We start from the raw sequence: 20,952 nt of genomic DNA on the forward strand, positions 1-20,952 counted from the left end.
GAAATCCTCATCCCTGCTGCTGAGATTTCCAACAGCTCTAATTAATGACATCTCCCCACTTAGCCCTTGGTACACAGACAGATGCTGGGCTTTTAGGGCTGGTTTGAGACCTGCAGGCTCCCCCTGCACAGAGCAGCATCTGGTGAGAAATGTGTCTGCTGCTGACCTCGGCTGGATCCGAGCAGGTCCTGCTGAGGCAAGGACCTGACAAATGTCCTCCCTGAAATAGTCCCCTTCATTTTCGGATTCCCAGAGGCAGAGTGTGGAGGGATATAAACACACATTTGCTGAATCTGTCCTGAGAAACTCCCCCTTGGTAATCCTTCAAACAGCACATCTGCACTCCCACCCGGGGCCATCCAGCTGCAGGAATTTTAAATTAAAAGTAGACTTGTTTTGTTTTAATTCTGTACAAAAATTCTTAGGCCAGCATGAGGCGATGCAACTCAGTGATGTACTGAGTCGTGGTTTATTTTATCAGTATTTATATTTGTGTACACAAGAATGCAAGTCTCAGCTTGGTTATTTTCCTTTTCTAATTTCATCTGTAAAATATGGAAATAAGATTTACCAGAAATGCCTTGATTCTGAGCTTATCTGGGCTGGGTGAGAATCTGTACTGTCAGTTCCTGAGCTGCTGGATATTAGTTCTGCACTCAGCATCCAGAGGTAACTTGATCTGACTGCCTGTATTAGAGTTCATTTACAGTATCATTCAGAGGAAAAGGATAGGGACCCTTTTCTCTGAAAATAGTGTAAAATTGCCACAAAGTACTGGGAAATGGCTGTGCTGGGTTCCTAAAGATCAATTTACTCGCCACAGAGCTGTGGGGTGAGTGGGCAGCTGAGAGAATGGCTGATGGCATGGAGAGCCTTGCTGGGAGCTCAGGGCCAGCCCAGCAGGGCTGTCAGCACTGGGGGCTGCAGCTTGTCCCCTCTGAAACCTGTGCTGGTGGCTGTTGTGCAGATGTTTTACTGGTGTCACCACAGCTGGTCCTGGCTGGTGCCTGGGAGCACCTCGGCTGTCCTGGGGCAGCGTGTCCCCAGGCTGGGTGGCCCTGGGGAGGAGGTGGCACTGGCACTCAGAGCTGTCCATGGAGCAGCTGAGGCAGGAACCAGCCACAGGCAGTTCTGTTATCACCTGGGGCTTCATGCATGGCCTGAATCTTAATAGCAAATCTAGAGAAGCACCTGTTCATCTGCTGCTGCCCTTGATCTGAGAGTCTCCTTGGGCTGTTGTCTGGATCCAGCCTGGTGTGTGATTCACTGGAAGCGATGAATTTTGCATGCACTGTTGACATTTCTCTCTGCTTTGGTCAGCTTCATTCTGGAGAACAACAAAACCCAGCGCACACATCAGAGCAAGCTGGGAGTATACTGGGAGCATTGTTGTTTGGCTCATGAAAGAGCATGCTGAGAATATCACAAACTGCCCTTCTTGCTGTCCTCCCGTGCCTTTGGAGAAGGCACCACACCCCTTTGTAGACACTTGGTCTCTTTGGGAGCCCCCAAAGTGCTTGCCAGAGGTTTTAAAGGTCAGAGTTACCAGGACTGGAGCTCTGGCCCAGGAACATCTGACGTGGTGCAGGCTATAGAGAAGGCAGCTGCTCCCTTTGCACTCCCTTGCCACTTCGTGGGTTTGCTGTGTTTTCCCTGGGAGTACTTAACTATCTTTTTTTTTTTTTTTCCCCCTTGAGCTCTCTGGTTTTGCTTTAAGAGTTACAGCACCATTGATTGTATTGGCTGTCTCAAAAATGGTGCTGTGCTCACTGTCTGTGGGCTCCCTGCTGCTAAATGCTGCCAGTGGGACTCCAGAGCATTTAAATCAATCAATAGGACTATCACAGCCTTATTTTCCAACTGTCCCCATCCCAGGGATGTGTGACAATCAGAGAGAGCTCAGGAGCCCAAGGGTTGTTGGTGACAGGGTGCACATCCAGATGTGAGTTCTGGTGAGCTTCTGGCAGCAGCAGAGCTCAGCACCAGGTGCTGCAGACCTGGTGGTGCTGCTGAGACAGCAGCAGGTGCTGCGGCCAGCTGGCCTCCAGTGCACCCACACTGCTACACCCCACCCCTGGGAACTGTCGTTTAGGAGCACCCCACTCCTGGGAAGTCTCCCTCAGCAGGTGTGGTGGCTGTTTAGCATTTGATTCAGTTGTTCAGAGACCCCATGGTGTGCAAATCTCTAAAAAATTGACTCCTGACTGCATCGGAGTTGGGAAAATTGTTTTGCTGCTCATACTGCCTGTTAGGAACCTTTAGAGTAGAAATTACAAATGGGACAGTGTAGCAGGCCTTGTTCTTCAGGGCCCTTGGTTATTTCATGCCAGAGCATTATTTCATCCCAGGATATTGTGCAGGTGTTGCTAGCAGGTGTTGTGTCGGGTTTCTCAGGGAAGGAGAGCATCCCCTGACCCCGTGCTGTTGTTGCTGCAGATCCCATCTAATGCCGAGGCTGAAGGAATCGCGCTCCCACGAGTCCCTGCTCAGTCCCAGTAGTGCTGTGGAGGCTCTGGATCTCAGCATGGAGGAGGAAGTGGTCATCAAGCCAGTCCACAGCAGCATCCTGGGACAAGACTACTGCTTTGAGGTAAGGAGCCATCCCAGGGCTGTTCTGGGAGCCAGGTGTGGCTGGCATCTGGGGCTGCCTGTTACAAACATTGCTGCTCGGAATTGCTACACAGAGACCATTTCATAGGCACAAAATTGCTCCCATCTTTCCAAGGAGGATCATATGCACACAATCAGAGCAATGAGCTCCTTGTAAAGCAGAGTGCTGGCACAGGTGCTGCACTGCTCAGGGCTGTGTATCAGCAGAGCATGAATTTGTTTATGCCCCTACAGTTTATGTTCATACAGATATTGGGATGTGCCAGTCCCTGCTCAGTGTTCCCAGAGACATTACATGTGGTCACAGAGCCAGCCTGCTGCTGTCAGTGGGAGTGTGGAGGACTTTGTCTAGAAAACTGAAGCTTCCCTTGTTTGGGTAAATAGAAAAATCTGTGAGCATTTCAGATTCCTTTGACATCTGCTGTGGCATGTGGTAAGGTCTGTGCTAGCAGGAGGGAGTAGGGCACGTACGAGCCAGGCTGTAGCTGGATAATTCAGTACAGGATATCTTGGGAATCATTTGTCCTGAATTGTGGATGGCAAAGTGTTATTGCTTATGGCAGTGGCTGGGTGCAGAACTGGGAAATGGTTTTCTTACAGTAATAAGGCAGTTGATATTTGTGTTTCTGTGAAGAGCAGGTAACACCTGTTTGTGCTTGGGCACAGAGAAGCAGATAAATGTGTAGCTGTGTTTGGATTGTGCTGTAGGGGTGATGGGGCTGCAGGCTGTCCTTGGATGGGCACTGCTGGATGAGAACACATCAGTGTTCAAGAGGAGTCAGACTGGAAAGATAAAGATATTTTTCTTTACTGAAATCAGCACATTTTGAAATAAGGGAGTTAAAAGATCTATTTCTTAGAATATAAGTGGGTAACATGAAAACAGTCTTACAAAAATACAGCCTCAAACACAAACTCTGTAGTTGGCTGAAGTATAAATTTTGCATTGCTGTTCATTCTGTGTGGAATTGAGCAAGTGCAATGGGTCAGGAGGGGAACAGTTTTGTAAATTATGTGTCCTCTATTACATTCCACTCAAGAAAGATAAAATGAAGCTAGATGGAAAATAGATGTGACATCCATAATATAAGAGTTGTTTACCAATTCTGTCCAGCCCACAAGAGGAGAGGAAGGGATATGAACAGAACTTGTAGAAAGTTGAGTGAGAGGGAAGTTATACAAGCCACGCACTTGGAAGGAGGAAGAAAATTTGGGGTTAAGTGAGTTGGATAAAGAGAAGTCACACTGTAAAAAAAGAACGTGTTAATTGCTGTTCTGCAAACCCTGCAGAGGAGAGGAAGAATGCCAGGAAACAACAGGAGCATTGATTTGTCAGTGGTGGCTGCTCAGCAGCAAGCTCCAGCAGGAGGGACCGAGGTGAGAGCGGAATGGCACTGGGTGTCAGTGCCTTGCTCTCGGGTCTCCCGAGAGCCTCCAGAAGCTGGGAGTGAGGTCAGCACTGGGATGAAGTTACAGATCTCCTGGGACCCCAGCTGGGGCCGGGCACTGACTGCAGCCCCCAGCACCCGGGGACCACTGAGGGACACGAAGGAGCGCAGGGCATGTCCTGGAAAAGCAGCTCTGCCCCAGAAGTGCCAGGTGAGAAGGCCCTGCCAGGATCACAGGAGCTGGGGTCTGTTCTGTGCAGTGATGGGGAAGGTGCTGCAGCTGGTGGTACCCAATCCCTGCCCCCTGAGGCTGTTGTGGACCTGCTCCCTCGGGAGATGTGTTGGGAACAGGCAGGGCTGGTGCCTCCAGCTGGGAAGTGAAGCTCCTGCTGGGCAGTGCCAGCCTTGCTCAATCCTTCACCTCCTGCCACACTGGGGTGGCAGGGCAGGGACAGTGCCTGGGAGCTGTTGCCATCCCCAGCTGGCCATCAGTGCTCACCTGACACAGCTCCTGCCTCGGGGAGCAGGCCAGGAGGATCTGACACGGCTGCAGATGGAGGGGAGCGGGTTGGGAGAGGAGCTGGCAGCACACCCAGACAGAGACAAAAGTGAGAGGTGCCAAAGCCATCTGCAGTGGAAAACAACCAAGTGGCTCCTTGGGAGGCAGCTGGTGGATGAAGGTGCAGGGAATTGTTCCTCCCTTCTGTCCCCACCACCCTGCATTAGGACGTGCTCAGCCCTGCTCCCCTCAGCTCTGCCAGGGAGCACAGTCAGCACCAGGGCAGGGCTTTTCCACAGGCTGCCTTTGGCTTTTTCTGCTTACTTAGTTCTGTGAAACTTGCTTTTTTCTCACTTGCTGAGTACTTGGCAGTCGGTATTTACTTGTTTCCTTCATTGATTTTTTTTTTTTAAATTACTCAGCATCATCTTCTTTCTCCTTGCAAGACTCCTCAGTCAGCAAATCATCCCGTGCCACTGCACGTGCTGCGTGTGCTAAATATCCAGTGGGCACCTCAGCCAGTGCCAGAGGCTCGGAGCCCAGGCTCCCAGAGCCTGTTCCTGGCCCTGGTTTTTGGGGGCCATTAGGGCTGAGGGGCTCTCTTAGGTCTTGGCAGCCAAACCTTGTCCCCTTGCACAGTCGTGCCTGAGCAGTCCCAGGACAGCTGAGGGAAAGACAAACTGTGGTTGCTCCAGTACAGCTGAGCCTGTTGCCTCATCCTGGCCTTGTGAGAGAGAATTTAGTGGAGCTAAATTTAGCAGCACTGAATTTGATCCAGCTGTGCAAACGTTGGCCATGGCTGGCGTGGCCCCTGGGGCCGGGGGTGCAGCTGAGCCCTGGCTGAGCCTGGGAGAATCCTCTGGACACACAGTGAGCCCTCAGGGCTCAGTTACCATCCCCTGTCCTCCATGCATGTGCCTGCAAGTGAGGCAGCCTCTACCTCAGGAGTGTCTTAAAAAGACAAGGTTTTATCTGGACAGATTGTCCATCCAAGGACTGGGGATAATGAATAGGAGAAGTAACATTTCAGGAATTAATGAGTTTTATTAATTGAGTTTGTCCTGTACATTAACAGTATTCCAGCATATCCAAGATCTTGATGAGATCAGAATACTTTCTTTATAAAGTTAATTAATATCTCATAAAGCTCATTAATGCCATATGATATTTAAGTCAGAACTCAAAGCTGGGATTTGATTGCAAATCTGGGGGAAATTACATTTTTGTTCACACATGTAGATGTGATCTTCAGCTCCCATCAGACCAAGACATACTTCATATCTGACACGTGATTTTCTCCTTCTCTTACTTCAGCATGACAGTTACAGGTTTTTTAGGTTTTAAAAGATTAACTTATAATTGGTTTAAAATGGAATAAGGAATTTGGCCATGATAATGCATGTGTTTACTTGAGTGTGGCAAGAAAACACAGTGACAATCCTGAGTGCCAGCAGAACTCTGTGTGGGAAGGCTCAGGGATGGAGGTTAACAGGAGCATCAGCAGCACTGGAGAGGAGATGAGGCAGGGGCGTTTGTCATGGGAGATTTTGAAGAAGCTGGAAATACTCTGGAGCATGAAAGGATGCTGGAAAGATGGCACTGCTGTGCCTGCTAGGATGGAGTCTGTTCTTGGAGCTGCAGGAGAGCTTGTGCTCAGCAGAATGATTTTACAGGCAGAGTGTAAAAGTGTGCAAGGCCTGGGAGAATGTCTGTCTGAAGGAGAAAGCCTCTGGAATATGAAGAGTTGGAAGATTCTTTGTGTTTTTGTGTAAAGACAGAACAGGCCTCTTCTCATTCTGCCCTGGTCTGCGTTCAAAGGAAGGGATGTGTTCAACTTATCATTGAGGTTTGCTAATGACAAATCTTAGCAAGTGCCAGCTCTGCTGTAAGAGCAGGTTGGGCTTCTGGGAGATACATGAAATTAAAGGAGATTGTGTCTCCCAGAAGCTGATAACCCAGTGCACAGTGTGTAAACACAAACACTGGGAGATGATAAAGCACTCACAAATAACTCTGCAGGTTGAGACTGGCGGAAATGAAGCTCAGAGGGGAGTTATTTAAAGTACCAGCCAGGTCCATTCAGCCTCCCAGCAGAGCTGTGCATGGTGAATATTGCTGGGCAAAAGAAATGCAAAGGGCAGAGAGCTGGAGCCACGTTCCTGGTGGTCAGGAGGAGTGGAGAAGGCAGCTTGGGGAATACCTGTGTGTGAGGGCAGCTGCATTGGCTTTGATGCCAAGGAAGTTTGACGTGGAGGCATAGGAAGGAAACTTGGTGCCTGTCATTCTGCGTGTTTCCATGGGCTCAGCAAGATTTGAGTTTCCTTGGGATAGCAGGAATGTGATGAGGAATAAGGGGCAGTGAGTGGAAATGTCACTGCTGTGAGTGTGTTTCTTAAACCCTGGCTATGAACTCCCAATGGCCAGAGAAAGTCACAAAAATACTGCAGAAAATCCCTTGACCTGGAAGGATGAGAGGTGAGAGGAGGGCTCAGCAGCACTTCCAGCCATGTCCAGGTTGGGAAGCTCCCCTGGTTGTCCCCAGGGATGGGTGCTGTGGGCTCTGAGTGCCCTGGCTGGGCCATGAGCTGGCACGAGCTGTACCCTGGCCAGGAGTGGGCTGTACAGACCTGTCCCCATCATCCTCACAGCAGGAGCTTCAGGAGCCACAGGACACCAAGGGGGAAGGTGGCAAAGCAGGCTTTTTAAGCCCAGTGTTCTGCTGGAAACAAGGAATGGGTTGTTACTGTCACAGGCTTTGGGCTGAGCCTGGAGGAATGCCAAGTCACCACTCAGAGTTCCAATTTATCTTTAGTTCATCTGAGGATTTGCACTCTCTCAGTTGTGGAACTTGGTGGTTTAAAGCATCACATGCATGGGGCCCATTATCTAGTGTTTTCTGGTGTGGAAGAGGAGAAGTAATTGGAGTTTGCTTCTATGATTATTTCGGTGACATACAGAGTTGTCCTGTTTTTCCACCAGCCTTAGGGGCTGTTGCTTCATGCTTGGGTAAAGCTGTTTACTTAAAAAAAAAATAAAATCCAGTAGCATCTTCCCTAAGCCCCCCTCTGTTCCCAACCACACTCTGCAGTGTGCTGCTCAGGACATAATCCTGTTCCTTTCCCTGTAGGTGACGACTTCATCAGGAAGTAAGTGCTTCTCGTGTCGTTCGGCAGCGGAGCGGGATAAATGGATGGAGAACCTGCGGCGTGCCGTGCACCCCAACAAGGTAGTGCCTCTGAGGAGCTGCTCTGCTCTCCTTCAGCTCCTCGTTACTGCAGTTTATAGCCCAGTGCATGGGAGCAGCAGGGATGTGTTGTCATTGGAGTGAGCGAGTGGAGCTCCGGGTCAGCCTTTTGCCATATTGCTTTCCTCCACAATTATATTTACAGACAAGCGCCAATTATTCCTTCCCCTCTCTTCTCAGCACATGCTGCTTCAGCTCTTGCTAAGAATTGATCAGACCTGATGAATCCTCAGTGTTGCTTTTACTGGTGGTACTTGCCACTTCCATGGGACTGTCACCTCCCAGAAGCCTTGGGACAGATGTCAGGTGGCTGCCAGCAAAGTCACAAGGCTGAGCAGTCTGAGGAGTTCACGTGTCAGCTCCTGACACAGAGTCTGCTTCAGTGATGGAGGAGCTCAGATTCCATTTTCAGAGGTGGCAGTGGAATGTAGCTTTCCCTTCTCCAGCCAGTCGCGTGCAAAGTCATCTCCTGGGATTCACAGGAACAAATCCTTCACTAGAACACAGGGACACCCAATATCCATTTTTATGGCCCACTAAGACTAAGTACATCCTAAAATAAAACGTACAGCTGCTTCTTGCCTGCTGTGCTGGAGTTGGCTGCAAAAATTGGTCAGGATTAATGCAGGATTCCACAGCTGATGAGCTCCACCAAGTCTTCTGCTGGTCAGAGAAGACAGAAATGATGGGATCCTGTGAGCTCCTGGCTGTGCACACTAATTCAGTCCAGGCCTGGTGGGTTCTGAAGGGACCCTCAGTCTCAGAGTTTGTTGTTCCCAGCACAGTGGCAAATGTCAGAATAAAAGATTTCCTGTAGTATCAGAGTGTGAGCAGTGGAGGGGAGAGGTGGTCTGCTCTGGCAGCATGTTCCTTGGTGAAGCTCAGTTGCTCCAGTACTTTCCCAGGGCTTTTCCTGGTGATCCTGACCTGAGAGGGCTGTGTAAGGTTTGTGTGGTCACACTTAGCATGAGAGAACTCCTGGCAATGCCAGCTGGGGCATGTCACTGTGGCTTCGAGGTGCAGTGTTGAGTGGAAATCCATTTGGAAGTGTTTCCATCATCTCAAAACCTGCAGTAACTGATGGCTGACTTTCCGTCTTTGTTTGAGTCCATAGACAATAAACTCTCAGTATCCAGCTTGATATTTCTGTCAGGAATTCAGTGTTCTTGTGCAGTTCCTGTGTGTGCTTCCTGAACCTACAGTACCCCATTGTGGACTTCCAGCAGAAGTGTTCCTGCCCAGACTCCTGGGCTGAGCAGAGTAAGCCGTGGCTGCTGTTTCAGTGAGGGGTTTCCAAACAAAACAGGGTTTGCAGGATCCCAGCAGTGGTGTAGCTGCCAGTGCTTTATCTTTGGAGTCATTCCTGCAGCAAATCCCCTGGATGTTCTTCCAGGATGAGGTCAGCATCACGAGGGAGCTCTGAAAAACCCACAGTATTCTTGGCTCTGTTATTGTTTAAAAGATACCCAAGGCAGATTTCTGTCTCTGAATTGTCATGACTCTCCCATGGGATGCCTTCTCCCGTGATTCCTCTCAGTGTTTAACTTGGGTGCTCTGGACTTCTGCCCTAAAATATGGTGAGGTTTTACAAACAGTTTTTTCCCTGCCATAGGTGGTGGCATTCCCATGTGGATGAGGTGATGATCCTGGGTGTGCATTAAGGACCCTTTGTGTTGCTGTGTTACAGGAAAGACCATGAACTCAGTGCTGCTGTAAAGTAGCTCTGCTGAAAGCAGAGGAGGCTGTGAGATACCTGTAACAGCTTCTGCTTTGCACAAACCATTCAGGAGCAGTGAATTCTTTGGGATTCTTCAGAGGCCCTCTTGGCAGGGAATGGGAAATGGTACATTTATGATTTGGAGGGGTTTTATCTTCCTTGTTCCTTATATTAATTGGCACCAACAGACATGGAGAGCACGATGATATTTTGGAAAATTAACATAAGTAGTGTTATTATGCAAATTTTTGAGAGCCAGTATTTCCTTAAAATAAACTGTAATTAAGCCTTCGCTCATTTAGCACATCCGAAATAATTAATTCATATCTCCAGTTTTGTTGTTCTTGGCTTTGTGGTGTTTTTTATTGACCTTTCTTTCTTTGCATCTTTTTTTCAGGACAACAGCAGAAGGGTAGAGAATATGTTAAAGTTATGGATTATTGAAGCCAAGGACCTGCCAGCTAAGAAAAAGTACTTGTGTGAATTATGCCTAGATGACGTTCTTTATGCACGAACTACCTGTAAATTGAAAACTGATAATGTCTTTTGGGGGGAGCACTTTGAATTTAATAACCTCCCATCGCTCAAAAACATTACTGTGCACTTATACAAAGAGACTGACAAGAAGAAGAAGAAGGACAAGACCAACTTCATTGGGCAGGTGAACATCCCCGTGAGCTCGGTGACGGGCCGGCAGTTCGTGGAGAAATGGTACCCAGTGGTGAGCCCCAACCCTGGCAAGGGCAAGGCCCCAGGGCCCATGATCCGCATCAAATCCCGCTACCAGAGCATGAGCATCCTTCCCATGGAGATGTACAAGGAGTTTGCTGAGTACATCACCAACAATTACATGGTGCTGTGCTCGGTGCTGGAGCCCTCGCTGAGCGTGAAGAACAAGGAGGAGATGGCGTCGGCGCTGGTGCACATCCTGCAGAGCACGGGCAAGGCCAAGGTAGGACCCCCTGCAGCTGTAGTGTCCCCCCTGCCAGCTGTAGTGTCCCCCCTGGCAGCTGTAGTGTCCCAGACACCGTCAGAGCAGACTCTGGGGTTGGGTTGGGGAAACTCATCAGTTGGGCTTCGGGCCATCGTTAATGTGCTCTGTTTTTCTTTTGATTGCAAACACGTTGGTAGCACACACAGCACGAGTTGGTTAATTAGCAGAGAGGTTGGTGGGACCACGAGACACCAACTGAGCCACTTTCCTTCACTTGTCTCCTTCTGGAGGCTCAGGGGCCAGGCTCTTTCTGTATAAACAGGCACAGTTGTGAAAGTAAGCAAGAAGGCAGTTTTCCAGGATGGAATGTAAGCAGTGCTGGCCTGAGCTGTGCAGCCTGTGTGTGCTGGGTATTCCTGGGTTCCGTGCTCTGCTCCCTCTGTGCTGAGCTCCCTGCACAGGGCAGCTGAACAGGAGGGAGCAGCCTCTCCAGAATTCCAGACCAAAGTGCCTGCAGGCATGCATGTCTTGAATCAGCTCTTGGTCTTCAGGATCTGTCCTGCTGCTTTTGGAAGGGGGTTCAGGGGTGCTCCCATGGCAGTGCTCGTTGGGGGTTGATGCCACTGACTTGCACATGGTGGAAGTTCAGCCTTTGTGGACCACCTTGAGCCTCCTTCCTGGGTGGGAATGCCCTGCCAGGTGTGGGGAAGAAGCAGGCCAGGAGGAGGCAGAGAGGAGGAGTTGCTCCTGGTGTGATCCGTGAGGGAGCAGGCAGGGTGGGCAGAGCTGGAATGCCCTCCTTGCTGAGGTCCCCAGCACACGGGGCAGGGAGTGACCCCTGCTGCAGAGCATCCTCCATCCCTGGTGGCCTGGCACAGCCACAGGGCAGTGCCCGTCTCAGGGCTGCAGGAGTTAAAGCATCGCTGGTTTTCTGTGACCATCTCCCTGCACTCTGCAGGGGAGAGCTGGGGAAGGGCAAGATGTGCAAAGCTTTTGCAGTGCTGAGGAACATGAGCTTCTCACCTGAGGGGCAGTCACAAGGCTCTGCTTCCCTGGCAGCTGCTGCTGCTGCCCGTGGCCGGGCTCGTGGATTAGGTTTAGTTACCATCTGTCGGACAGAGAAGTGCCTTGGCTTCCTGATCTAGTTCAAGGCAGGCAAAGCTTGCTGAGAGGATTGGGAGCTGGGGGCCTGCTGCTGCAGCAGCAGAGAAAATAGCCCTGTTAAAGCCTCCTGATCCCAGGAGTGCAGGGAAGTGGGGAGTAACGCTGTGGCTGCCCAAGAGCTGTCCTGGTGTCTCTGCTCACTCCTTGTTCCAGGGCTCCAGAGCTGTCAGCCCGTGGGTCCTGGGCACAGCCTGCCTCGTGCTGGCACCAGGAGCTCTGCTGCCCCTCACTGTGGCTCCTGCAGCTCTAATGCCAGAGCTTTGTGGGAATAACATTGCCATGGAAGACCCTGTCACAGTTTACACGGTTCTGGTGCAAAAGGCTTCAGGTGTCATCCCAGTCTTAATCACCATGGATCATGTGTGGGCATGGCTGGGAGTGGTTGTCACTGCTCCAGCCTTTTTCCTCTGCCTCTCAGTACTGGAGAGGCTCCAGAGGGAGCAAGTGTGTTTCCAGACATGTGTCTGCATCAGTGCTTGAGATCCCAGAGGCTTTACACAGGGGACACAGCAAACAGTAAACAGACTTGATGACTTTTCCCCTAAAATGGAGCTTCTGCTTTTGCTGCCTGTCATCTGCCATCAGCATTAGCGCAGGGTTTGGGGAGCTGTCAGAGCAACAGGAGTTATTGGAGCATGGGAGCCAGGTGCTGCATCCTGGCCTGGACAAGCAGGGAGAGGAAAAAGCGGCAGAAATGTAGAAAAATAATGAATGAGAGAAGAAAGCAGCCCTCAGCCCTGCTTGGGGGGTATGGGTGCACCCCAGGACCCCTCAGGAGAGCTCCCCGTGGCTTCCCCAGCACCCTGACCCGAGTGCAGGGACAGCAGGGCAGGGACCCCCCTTCTCCAGGCCTGTGTCCCCTGGTGACAGGTGGCTTCCTCATCCTGTGCATCACCAGGAGCCTCCCCTGTGAGCCTTCAGCCCCCTGCCCTGCCGTGGCCATCGGCAGCCTCGGATGGATGTCCCTGCTGAAGGGGTTTGTGGCTCCTGGCTCTGTACCCGGGCTAAGGCAGCAATTGGGGTCGGACTGGAGCAAGTGTCCGGTAGATTATCCTGGAAAACTCGTTAGCAGCTAATTGCTGTTGGGCTGTTTCGGGCCGTGTTTTCCTGCAGCGATTTGCTGTAAATACGGGGTAATCCCGGGATGGGGCCGTGTCTGCCCGGGCAGGGGAGGTGCCACGTGCCAGACACGGCCGGTGCCAGTGTCCCTGGGGAGGCAGGGCATCCCTACCCCCTGCCAGCCAGGGGTGGGTACCCGGAGCTGCCAAACCCAGAGTCCCTCCTGCCAGCGGGGCAGGACACCCGCGGCTGCAGGTGGAAGGGGAACAAGGGCTGCAGCTGAATTTTTCCCCTAAATCTCTGCTTCTTCCTGGGCTGTAGCTGTATCGCAGTAGGTTAAAAAGTGGAGCATGAAAGGAGAGTTCCCTCTGGAGTCAGAGTCTGTGCTTCCCGTGGTGTCTGTGTGGGAAAGGGAAGAACTGCATCCCTGCAGGGTTGGTGTGCACGGGGCACGCCTGGAGAGCCCTGAGCAGCTGCAGGGCAGTGCTGGAGGGGAGGGGAAGAGGGTTCTGATAAGGTTCTGAGTGCAGGCACTCAGGGAGGGAGGGAGCTGCCCCAGCCGCTGGAAAATCTGACAGACATCCATCAGCTCCTGGCACACACAGATGTCCCGTCTCTTACGGCAAGAAAGGCTGAAAAGGGATTTTTGGTGGTTGAAGCAGAGATGTGGCCTCTCAGCTCAGTCCTTGTTACCTGTTTTCACCTCCATCTCTTAGGACAAGAAAGGCTGAAAGAGGGATTTTTGAAGCAGAGGTGTGGCCTCTCAGCTCAGTCCTTGTTACCTGTTTTCACCTTCCTAGGGAGAGCACTGATGAAATGTTTGTTCCCTGTTAGGATGTGGAGATACCCACCAGCTTTCACGTATTTTGCAGCCCACAGACAAAAGACACAAAGTCGTAAAGCAGCTCTGCTGCCAGGGCTGGAGTTACAGGAGTGCTCAGTCCTGCCTTACAGGGCTTGGTGTGGCCCTGTGATGTGGTTGTGGGTAGGTGGCTGCATCCTTCCCAAAGGACTTCTGATGCTTCCAGAATATTTCCCATGCTCAGATTTGTTTCTGGGCTGTCTTAGAGCTCCCAGAGCTCAGTTCATGACCATAAATATACAAAAAACTTCTCTTGTCCAGAGCACTGGTAGATCAAACCCAGCATCAGACAAAGCTCTAACTAACCAGCTGCTCACTGGGAATAAATATTTATGGTGTTGGGAATGGAGTGAGGAATAAACATGTGTCCCTGTTTGTTTGTGCTGCGAGGATGTGCCTCGCTGAGCAGATGGAGCTGCTCCCCCCGTGTGGATCTGCTGGAACCCCACGTTCCAGTGGCAGGGCCAGGGCTGGGTCAGGGCTCTGGGACCTGCAGGCTCCACACCGGGCTGAAAAGTCACTCAGGCAGGGACCTGAGAGGTCACTCGGTGTGGTAGTGTTGTATCCCTCAGGGTTGCTTATTTCCCTGAGCAAGGTGATGGACACGGATTGCTGGGAGTTAACCCTGACATTGCCATTCACCACCTTTTCCCAAGGAGAATCAGAAAAGGCCAAAAGTGCCATGGGATGAGTTCCAGGGTTCGAAGGAGGGAACATTGCTCTGTTTCCTGGCAGAGAAGTGTCTGAAGGAGATCATCAGAGGAACTGTGTGATGGAAGAGTCGAGAACTTGGGGCTGGGGTCCTTGGTTTCACAGCATGTGTCCAGGACCCAGCTGCTGCCCCTCTGCTGCTCTCCTTTCCCTGCTCCTCAGCCTCCTGTGCTGCAGTTCCCTTCCCCGTGGGTGTGTCCACTGCTCCTGCACCCCAGTCCTACAGCCCTACCCACCACTGGTGTTTTCCACCTTTGCATAAGGGCCCAGCTGGACTCTGAGCTAGTCTTTGAAATAAGCAATAATCTTATTACCTTTATCAATTCAATCCTCTTAAGGTTAAGTCAATCCTATTAATCAGGCTTGTGATTTGGAGAACCTTATTATTTCAGAGTCAATCTGCCCATCAGTCGGTTACAGCACAGGGATGATCAGCTCCAGCCAGAGGGTGTGTGACCAGCACGGGGAGGGCAGGGCCGTGGGTGTCCTCAGCTCCCTGGCACCCCCCTGCTCAGCTCTGGACACCTCCCAGAGAGGCTGGGCTGGCAAAGTGCAGAATCCTTCCTGGGTTTGGACAGGACACGTCCTACAAGGCTTGTGTTTCTTGTCACACCACAGCCCAGCTGGCTTCATCCTCCTGCCTCAGGGGCTCAGGAGCTGGAGGCTGGCACTGCCAGTGCCACCCCCAGGCACAGGGAGCAGCACTGGGAACCCTCGCGACTGGGGCTGCCAGCTCCTGCCTGCATTGGGAGGAGCTGCCTTGGAATAGCACAGGCTGGGTTATGTGCAAAGTGGAGACCAGTGCAGCCTTGTGCTGTCATGCTCTGAATTTATTTATTTATGAATTGCTCTCCTTTATCAGCATATGTGCAGCGACTGGGGTCGCACAGGTTCAGATCCGTCCAGTCTGAAGCAAAAAGCCTTAAAATAAACATGGGAACAAGCCTGAAGAGCACTGCCACAGCCCTTAATTTTGACTGTAGACCTCTTCCTTCCCCTCTCGCCTCTGATGTAATGAAATAAAGCATCTTATTTTCTTCCATTGCCAGGGGCCCTAACTGAAAACAACCCCCTGCTGATCTCTGCTGCTCAGAAACAGGGAGTTTTATTGGCTTTAGTTATTGCATTTTATTCAGGACCTTGTATGTGGGTGAGTGAGGCCCCCGGAGGGATTCCACAAGTATTTGCATTCCATTTGTGTCTTCTGAGTGCTGGCTGCTGGAGTACTTAGGGCAGAGATGGCAGAAGTGTGATCCAGAGCCGATGTGGCTTTTCCCTGGAGGGAAGGGAAGGTCAGCCAGTGGCAGGGACAGGGATGGCAGGATGGCATGGGAAGTGACCCTCGGCTCGTGGAGCTGCCCAGAGCAGTCCCTGCAGAGGAACTGGCCCAAGGACACTGCCAGGGGGAATTCTGACCCCAACACATCCCAGGGCCAGGTCCTGCAGCCTGGCTGGACGGCTCTGCAGCCCAGAGCTGCAGGGACAGGGAGGATCCTGACCCCTGGGGTGCTCCTGAAATTCTGACCCCAACACATCCCAGGGCCGGGTCCTGCAGCCCAGAGCTGCAGGGACAGGGAGGATCCTGACCCCTGGGGTGCTCCTGGGTGTCCTGGCTCCCCCTTCCTTCCCTGCTCAGTTGTGAGGCCAGATTCTGCAGTGTTGCTCCTCAGCTTCGGGTGCTGTGCCATACTGGAATTCTCTGGGCCTTCAGCAGCTTTCCTTTCCACTTCAGAGACAAGGGCTCCTTTTCCCAGCTGCTGAGCTGCAGATGCTCCACAGGGAATAATAACAGCAGCAGAGCTTTCCAGGGGATCTTGCCTGGCTTTGTGTTGAGTCCTGCCATGGAATCTTGCCTCGTTTTATATTCTAGTGAATTCTGTAGATCAGCCCAAGTCACCCAAATTCACATTAACTCTGGCTCCCACTTGGCCCTGGGTTTCCAGGACTCAGCAGCCAGTGCTCAGCTGACAAGAGGGGGAAAAGCAAACACTTGGCTAAGAGAGGCTGTAAAACTCAGTGTTCCTGAGATAATTAGTATGTTGGGAAAGTGACAGGAAAGAGAATCAAGCAAAGCCAAGGTCAGCGGCTGCTAATTAAGAATCAGCACCTTGTGTCAGCCTGAGCGGTGGCTTGGAATTGAAACGTACCCTGGGAGAGCCCCGGGAAGATAAAGGTGATAGAGTTACCCAGATAGCAGCTAACGGGATTTGAGCAGGGTTTAAAGTTTCATTCCAGCTTGGCTGATAAAAAGGGCAAAATGAGAGAAAATAGCAGAGGGAGGCACGTGCTTTGCTTCCAGGAGGGATTTTTGCCTCTGCAGCTGCCAGAGTGCTGCAGACGTAGCAGGATTTGAGGAAGGGCATCTTCTGGCTAAAGAAATAATGGAAGTGGTTTTGTTTTTTTTTTAGCCTAAAGCTCCTCCTCTGGCTTTTTTGGAGGGTATTGGGGGAAGGTCAAGGCAGTGTGTTGGTCCCAGAGTGTTGTGGGAAGGTGGGAGCAGTGGATCCTGCAGGGATGTCACCTCCCCTCCTCATGTGCTCTCACACAGGGAGGTACCTGCCTGCCCCAGGTCTGCCTTTGCCTGGGACAGCAGCACAGGGATGGTCTGTGCATTAAATTATTTGGGCCTCCTGGGTTCAGGGAAAGCTGTTTGTTGAACCTCGATGCAGAGATGTCCACGTGAAAAATGAAACGGAGCAAGTTGCATCTGGTGCAAAGCTCCCATCCAGCCACTGGCAGGGAGCAGGACCTGATGTCCCCTGTCCCCAGTGTGGGTTGGAACAGGCTGGACCATGGCAGCTCTGCTGTGCTTGGGGACATCAGGGACAGCACCTGGGACCCTGTGTGGCAGCCTGGGGTGCTCCTGCTGCCCCTGCCAGGAACGGGCTGTGACCCTCAGGGGAAATGAAGAATTTCTTGGGGAAGGTTATTACTGAGAGGATGATGTTGTTTTAATGGAAAGGAGTTTAAGGTGCCCTTGGTTGTGGAGGTGAATGAATGTGTGTGTCATCACTTCTCTGTCTCCTACACGGGAGGCAGTCAGAGGGTTAACATGGGTGACCTGCACAGTGCCAGTGGCCTCTCTCCCTTGTCACTCAGGTGAGTGGTGACACCTCAGCACCTGGTGAGTGAGGAGGAGCCGGGCAGAGCTGCTCTGCCCATCAGCAGTGCAGAGAACAGGGATCAGCATTAGCAGGTGCCTGGCATTCCTCCTGGACCGGGCCTGCCTGCAGCACACTCGATCAGCAGCGTGCCCAGGAGCTCCTGACCCCCTGCTCAGTGACTGCTGTGGCTGGAGCAGTGCTGGAGCTCACTCTAAAATGCTTTTTTCCTCTGGAATTTGCAGCTGCGGCCAGACTGATGCAGGGGCAGCTGTCAGGGGCTGCTCCTGCTCATCCCTTCCACTGCTCTGCAGCACAAGGGATTACCACATCCCATGGATTTGGTTGTGTGCACATCAGACCAACAGTGTGCCCCGATGGGCACTGTCAGTGCTGTTTATCTCCATGAAGAGGGAGGAAATGGGAAATTTGAGTATCTCAGTGCATATTTAAGGCTTGTGTCTCAGCCATTAACTGGGCACAGCTCATGCCATTGGAGCATGGCCCTGGTGTGCAGCCAGTGCAGTTGGACACCAAACACTGCCATGTTTAACAGGGGAGAAAAGGTTTTGCCACAGAATGTGAGGCTGACACGGGAGCAGCTGAAGAGCGGCACCGAAGGAGAGGCAGCTGCGGGTCTGGGGTGAGCCCTTGTTGGGGTGCAAGAGGAGGCTCTGCAGAGGGTTATTTCTCCTCATTTCTGAGGAAGTCTGGGCAGGTGGTGAGGCAGTGTGTTCACACAGATCACCTGCAGCACCTCCAGTCCTTGGGTGGCTCACGAAGGTGGGACCTCTGGGGGCTGGGGAGCTGCAGCTCTGTGGAACCAGTGTCAGTGCGTGGTGACCCACCATGGGCTTTGCTTTCCAGGATTTCTTGACTGACCTGATGATGTCTGAAGTTGATCGCTGTGGTGAGAATGAGCATCTCATTTTCAGGGAGAACACACTGGCCACCAAAGCAATCGAAGAATACCTGAAGCTGGTGGGGCAGAAGTACTTACAAGATGCCTTAGGTACGTACCGAGCGTTGGCAGGTCTCGCCCAGAGGAGCTCTCCAAGCTGCATGGTGGGGATGTCACCTGGGCCCTATGGCCATCAGAGCCCTCAGCATTGTCCTGCTGGAGGGTTTCCCTGGCAGCAGTCAAGCCTGGACACGGCCGTGGCCGCAGTGGGCAGCTCCCTGCTGAAGGTGAAGGTGACTGCAGAGCTGGCACCTCCATCTGCTTTCAGAGGAGACAGCAGTGCTGTTGGAGGGCATTCTGCTGTGCCAGGCTCCTGTCTCAGCGCTGGCTGTCACGGGCTGGTTGAATCTCCCCCTGCAGCCCCAGCAGAGTCCTGCCCAGCTCCTGCAGCGCTCCCGAGTCAGATGAGATCTCCCAAGTCGCAGTGATGCTGCCTCCCGCAGCATCCAGCACTGGGAACCCTCCTGGTGGTTTTTTTTCCCAAGTGCTGCCTCTGTTTATGGCTCCAAAAATACTTCTCTTGATGCAAATGAAAATAATTAGAAGCTTCTGCTTCTGGGCAGGTCAGGAAGGAATTGCTGCATGCAGGGAACACAGCACGAGGATGGGGAGAGGCTGCTGTGGAGGCTCTGTGAGCTTCCACTGCATCCACATCCCAGGGCAGGATGAGCACAGTTCCTATTGAGGTGTTAATTTTTCAGTATGCTGGGTTCCTGCTAGTGGATTTGTATAATTTTAGCAAGGAGCAAAGAAGCATAAATACTTTATTAAGAGAATAATAATATAATAATAATGAAAACCTTGAGGAAAGGGAAATAATTGAGCAAATTCAGGCAGAGAGCCCACAAGAATAGCAAAAGAAATATTACTTGTTTCTGCCTTGTAATGCTTTCTGGTTGAAGGCAAGTCTGTAAGTAGATTATTCATAAAAATTCTCAAAAACCAGGAGATTAATAATATCAGAGAATTTTGAAATATTCCCTTTTAGGGGCTCAGTGCTGCCAGGCCAGTTCCATCTCGTGCAGGAGGAGCCTGGGCTTCCTGCTCACTGTGGGGTGCTGGTTCTGAGTGACCTTTTCCCAGGGAGATGAATCACCTGCATGCCACAGGGTGCCCCAGGGCAGCATGGCACTGTCCTTGGAACCATGGAGCAGGTGATGGGGCCGGGGAAGAACAGCAGGCATCACCTGCAGGTGAGCAGAGCAGCTCCAGAGCTGCCTGGCAGAGCTGAAAATACACTGGAGAGGCTCTCCAGTATGTAATTAAAATTTGTTTTGGCAATAGGGAAGGAATGCAGATTGGAGTGGGGAAAAAACAGAATGGGAAAATCCAAGACAGTTGGGAACTAGGAGCAAACCAACTGGAATTAAAAGAAAACCAAAGCAAAACATTTTTCCAGAATGTCACCCAAGCTGAATGCTGCCCCTCATCCCTGTCACCCTGTCCCAGTCACTGCTGGGATGAAGGACTGACCCCCAACCCTGAGTGCAGGGGCTGTGCCCAGCTCTCCTGGGTGAAAGGTGGCAGAGCAGAAGCTGGTGGAGCAGCTCAGTGTGAGCTTCTGCAGGGGTGAGGAGGAGCAGCCAGGCAGCAAAGGGGAGCACAGGAAAACTCAAGGAAATACTTTAATTTCATTTATGTGATGTTCAGCTCAAAATAAGCCAAGTAAATTGTTCTTTCCTTTAATTACCTGATTCTCCTGTGAATCACAGTGGTTTGTCAGCAGCAGGGCACAGGCTGCAGTAGCAGGCCAATAATGACAGGGCCTGCCAGCATCCTTCCTCCTGGATTAGCCCGAGGGAGCATCTCTGAGCTGGTGCAGGGGCCAGGCAGTGCAGCCCTGGTGCAATGTCCCAGAGCCACAGGGACAGTGCTGCAGCTGGGATGGAATGTGCTGGGTGTGTCATGAGCTCCCAAGGAACTGCTGGGCTCTCCTGGGTCCTCTTTGAGAGCCTGAGAGCTGCCCCAGGGGCCACCATGTGCTCTTGTATCCCTCTCATCTTCCCCCAGGGCGATGGGGTGCCAGGGAGCTGCTCGGGCACTGGGGCTTAGGAATAGAGCTGCATGAAGGCTGCACTTCTCATGTCTCCAAACCTGTCTCCAAACCCATCTCCAACTCTGTTTTACAGGGGAGTTCATCAAGGCACTCTATGAATCAGATGAAAATTGTGAGGTGGATCCCAGCAAATGTTCATCTTCAGACCTCCCCGAGCATCAGGGCAACCTGAAGATGTGCTGTGAGCTGGCCTTCTGCAAGATCATCAACTCCTACTGGTGGGTGTCCCGGGAGTGGCACTGCCTCCTCCTGGAGAGCTGTGTCTGCAGGAGCTGGGGCCTGTCTGTGGCTCTGGCAGAGCTGTGGAGGGGCAGCTGCCAGAGCTTGGAGTGTCTGCTCTGGGACTGTGGCACATCCCAGATGCTCTGGCGCCCTTGTTTTCAGAGGTGCCAGGGTCACTGGGGCACAGGGACAGGGCAGTGAAGGCAAGGAACACCAAGTGTGATGGATTCAGAGGTACTTGATGCCAAATGTGTATGAAATTCTCGAATAAAAGGCAGAGATGCATGTCCTGGATCTTCCACCCGTGGAACAATTCAGTCTGGGTGGCACTGACAGATCTGCACCTCCAGGAGCATCCGGCAAAGCTGGGAAATCCCACAGCAGGCAGGGGCTGTGCACCTGTGAGGAGCTGCCCCAGCACAGG

At 51.9% G+C, this 20,952-nt stretch overlaps 1 protein-coding gene across 11 annotated transcripts in view; it reads left to right on the top strand.

Annotated features, from left to right (window-relative positions):
* The window catches only part of LOC120512343 (DAB2 interacting protein), a 156,917-nt gene that overhangs the window by 117,858 nt on the left and 18,107 nt on the right, over positions 1 to 20,952 (top strand). For all 11 annotated transcript variants that reach the window (XM_039730509.1, XM_039730511.1, XM_039730513.1 and 8 more), the window contains 5 exons: positions 2,437 to 2,590; positions 7,625 to 7,723; positions 9,856 to 10,410; positions 18,157 to 18,301; positions 20,380 to 20,524. In XM_039730509.1, the coding sequence (XP_039586443.1) occupies positions 2,437 to 2,590; positions 7,625 to 7,723; positions 9,856 to 10,410; positions 18,157 to 18,301; positions 20,380 to 20,524 (1,098 nt within the window). The remainder of the gene's footprint in view (positions 1 to 2,436; positions 2,591 to 7,624; positions 7,724 to 9,855; positions 10,411 to 18,156; positions 18,302 to 20,379; positions 20,525 to 20,952) is intronic.

This window comes from Passer montanus, unplaced genomic scaffold (genome assembly GCF_014805655.1).
Source record: "Passer montanus isolate IOZ18808 unplaced genomic scaffold, ASM1480565v1 scaffold73, whole genome shotgun sequence".
NCBI lineage: Eukaryota > Metazoa > Chordata > Aves > Passeriformes > Passeridae > Passer > Passer montanus.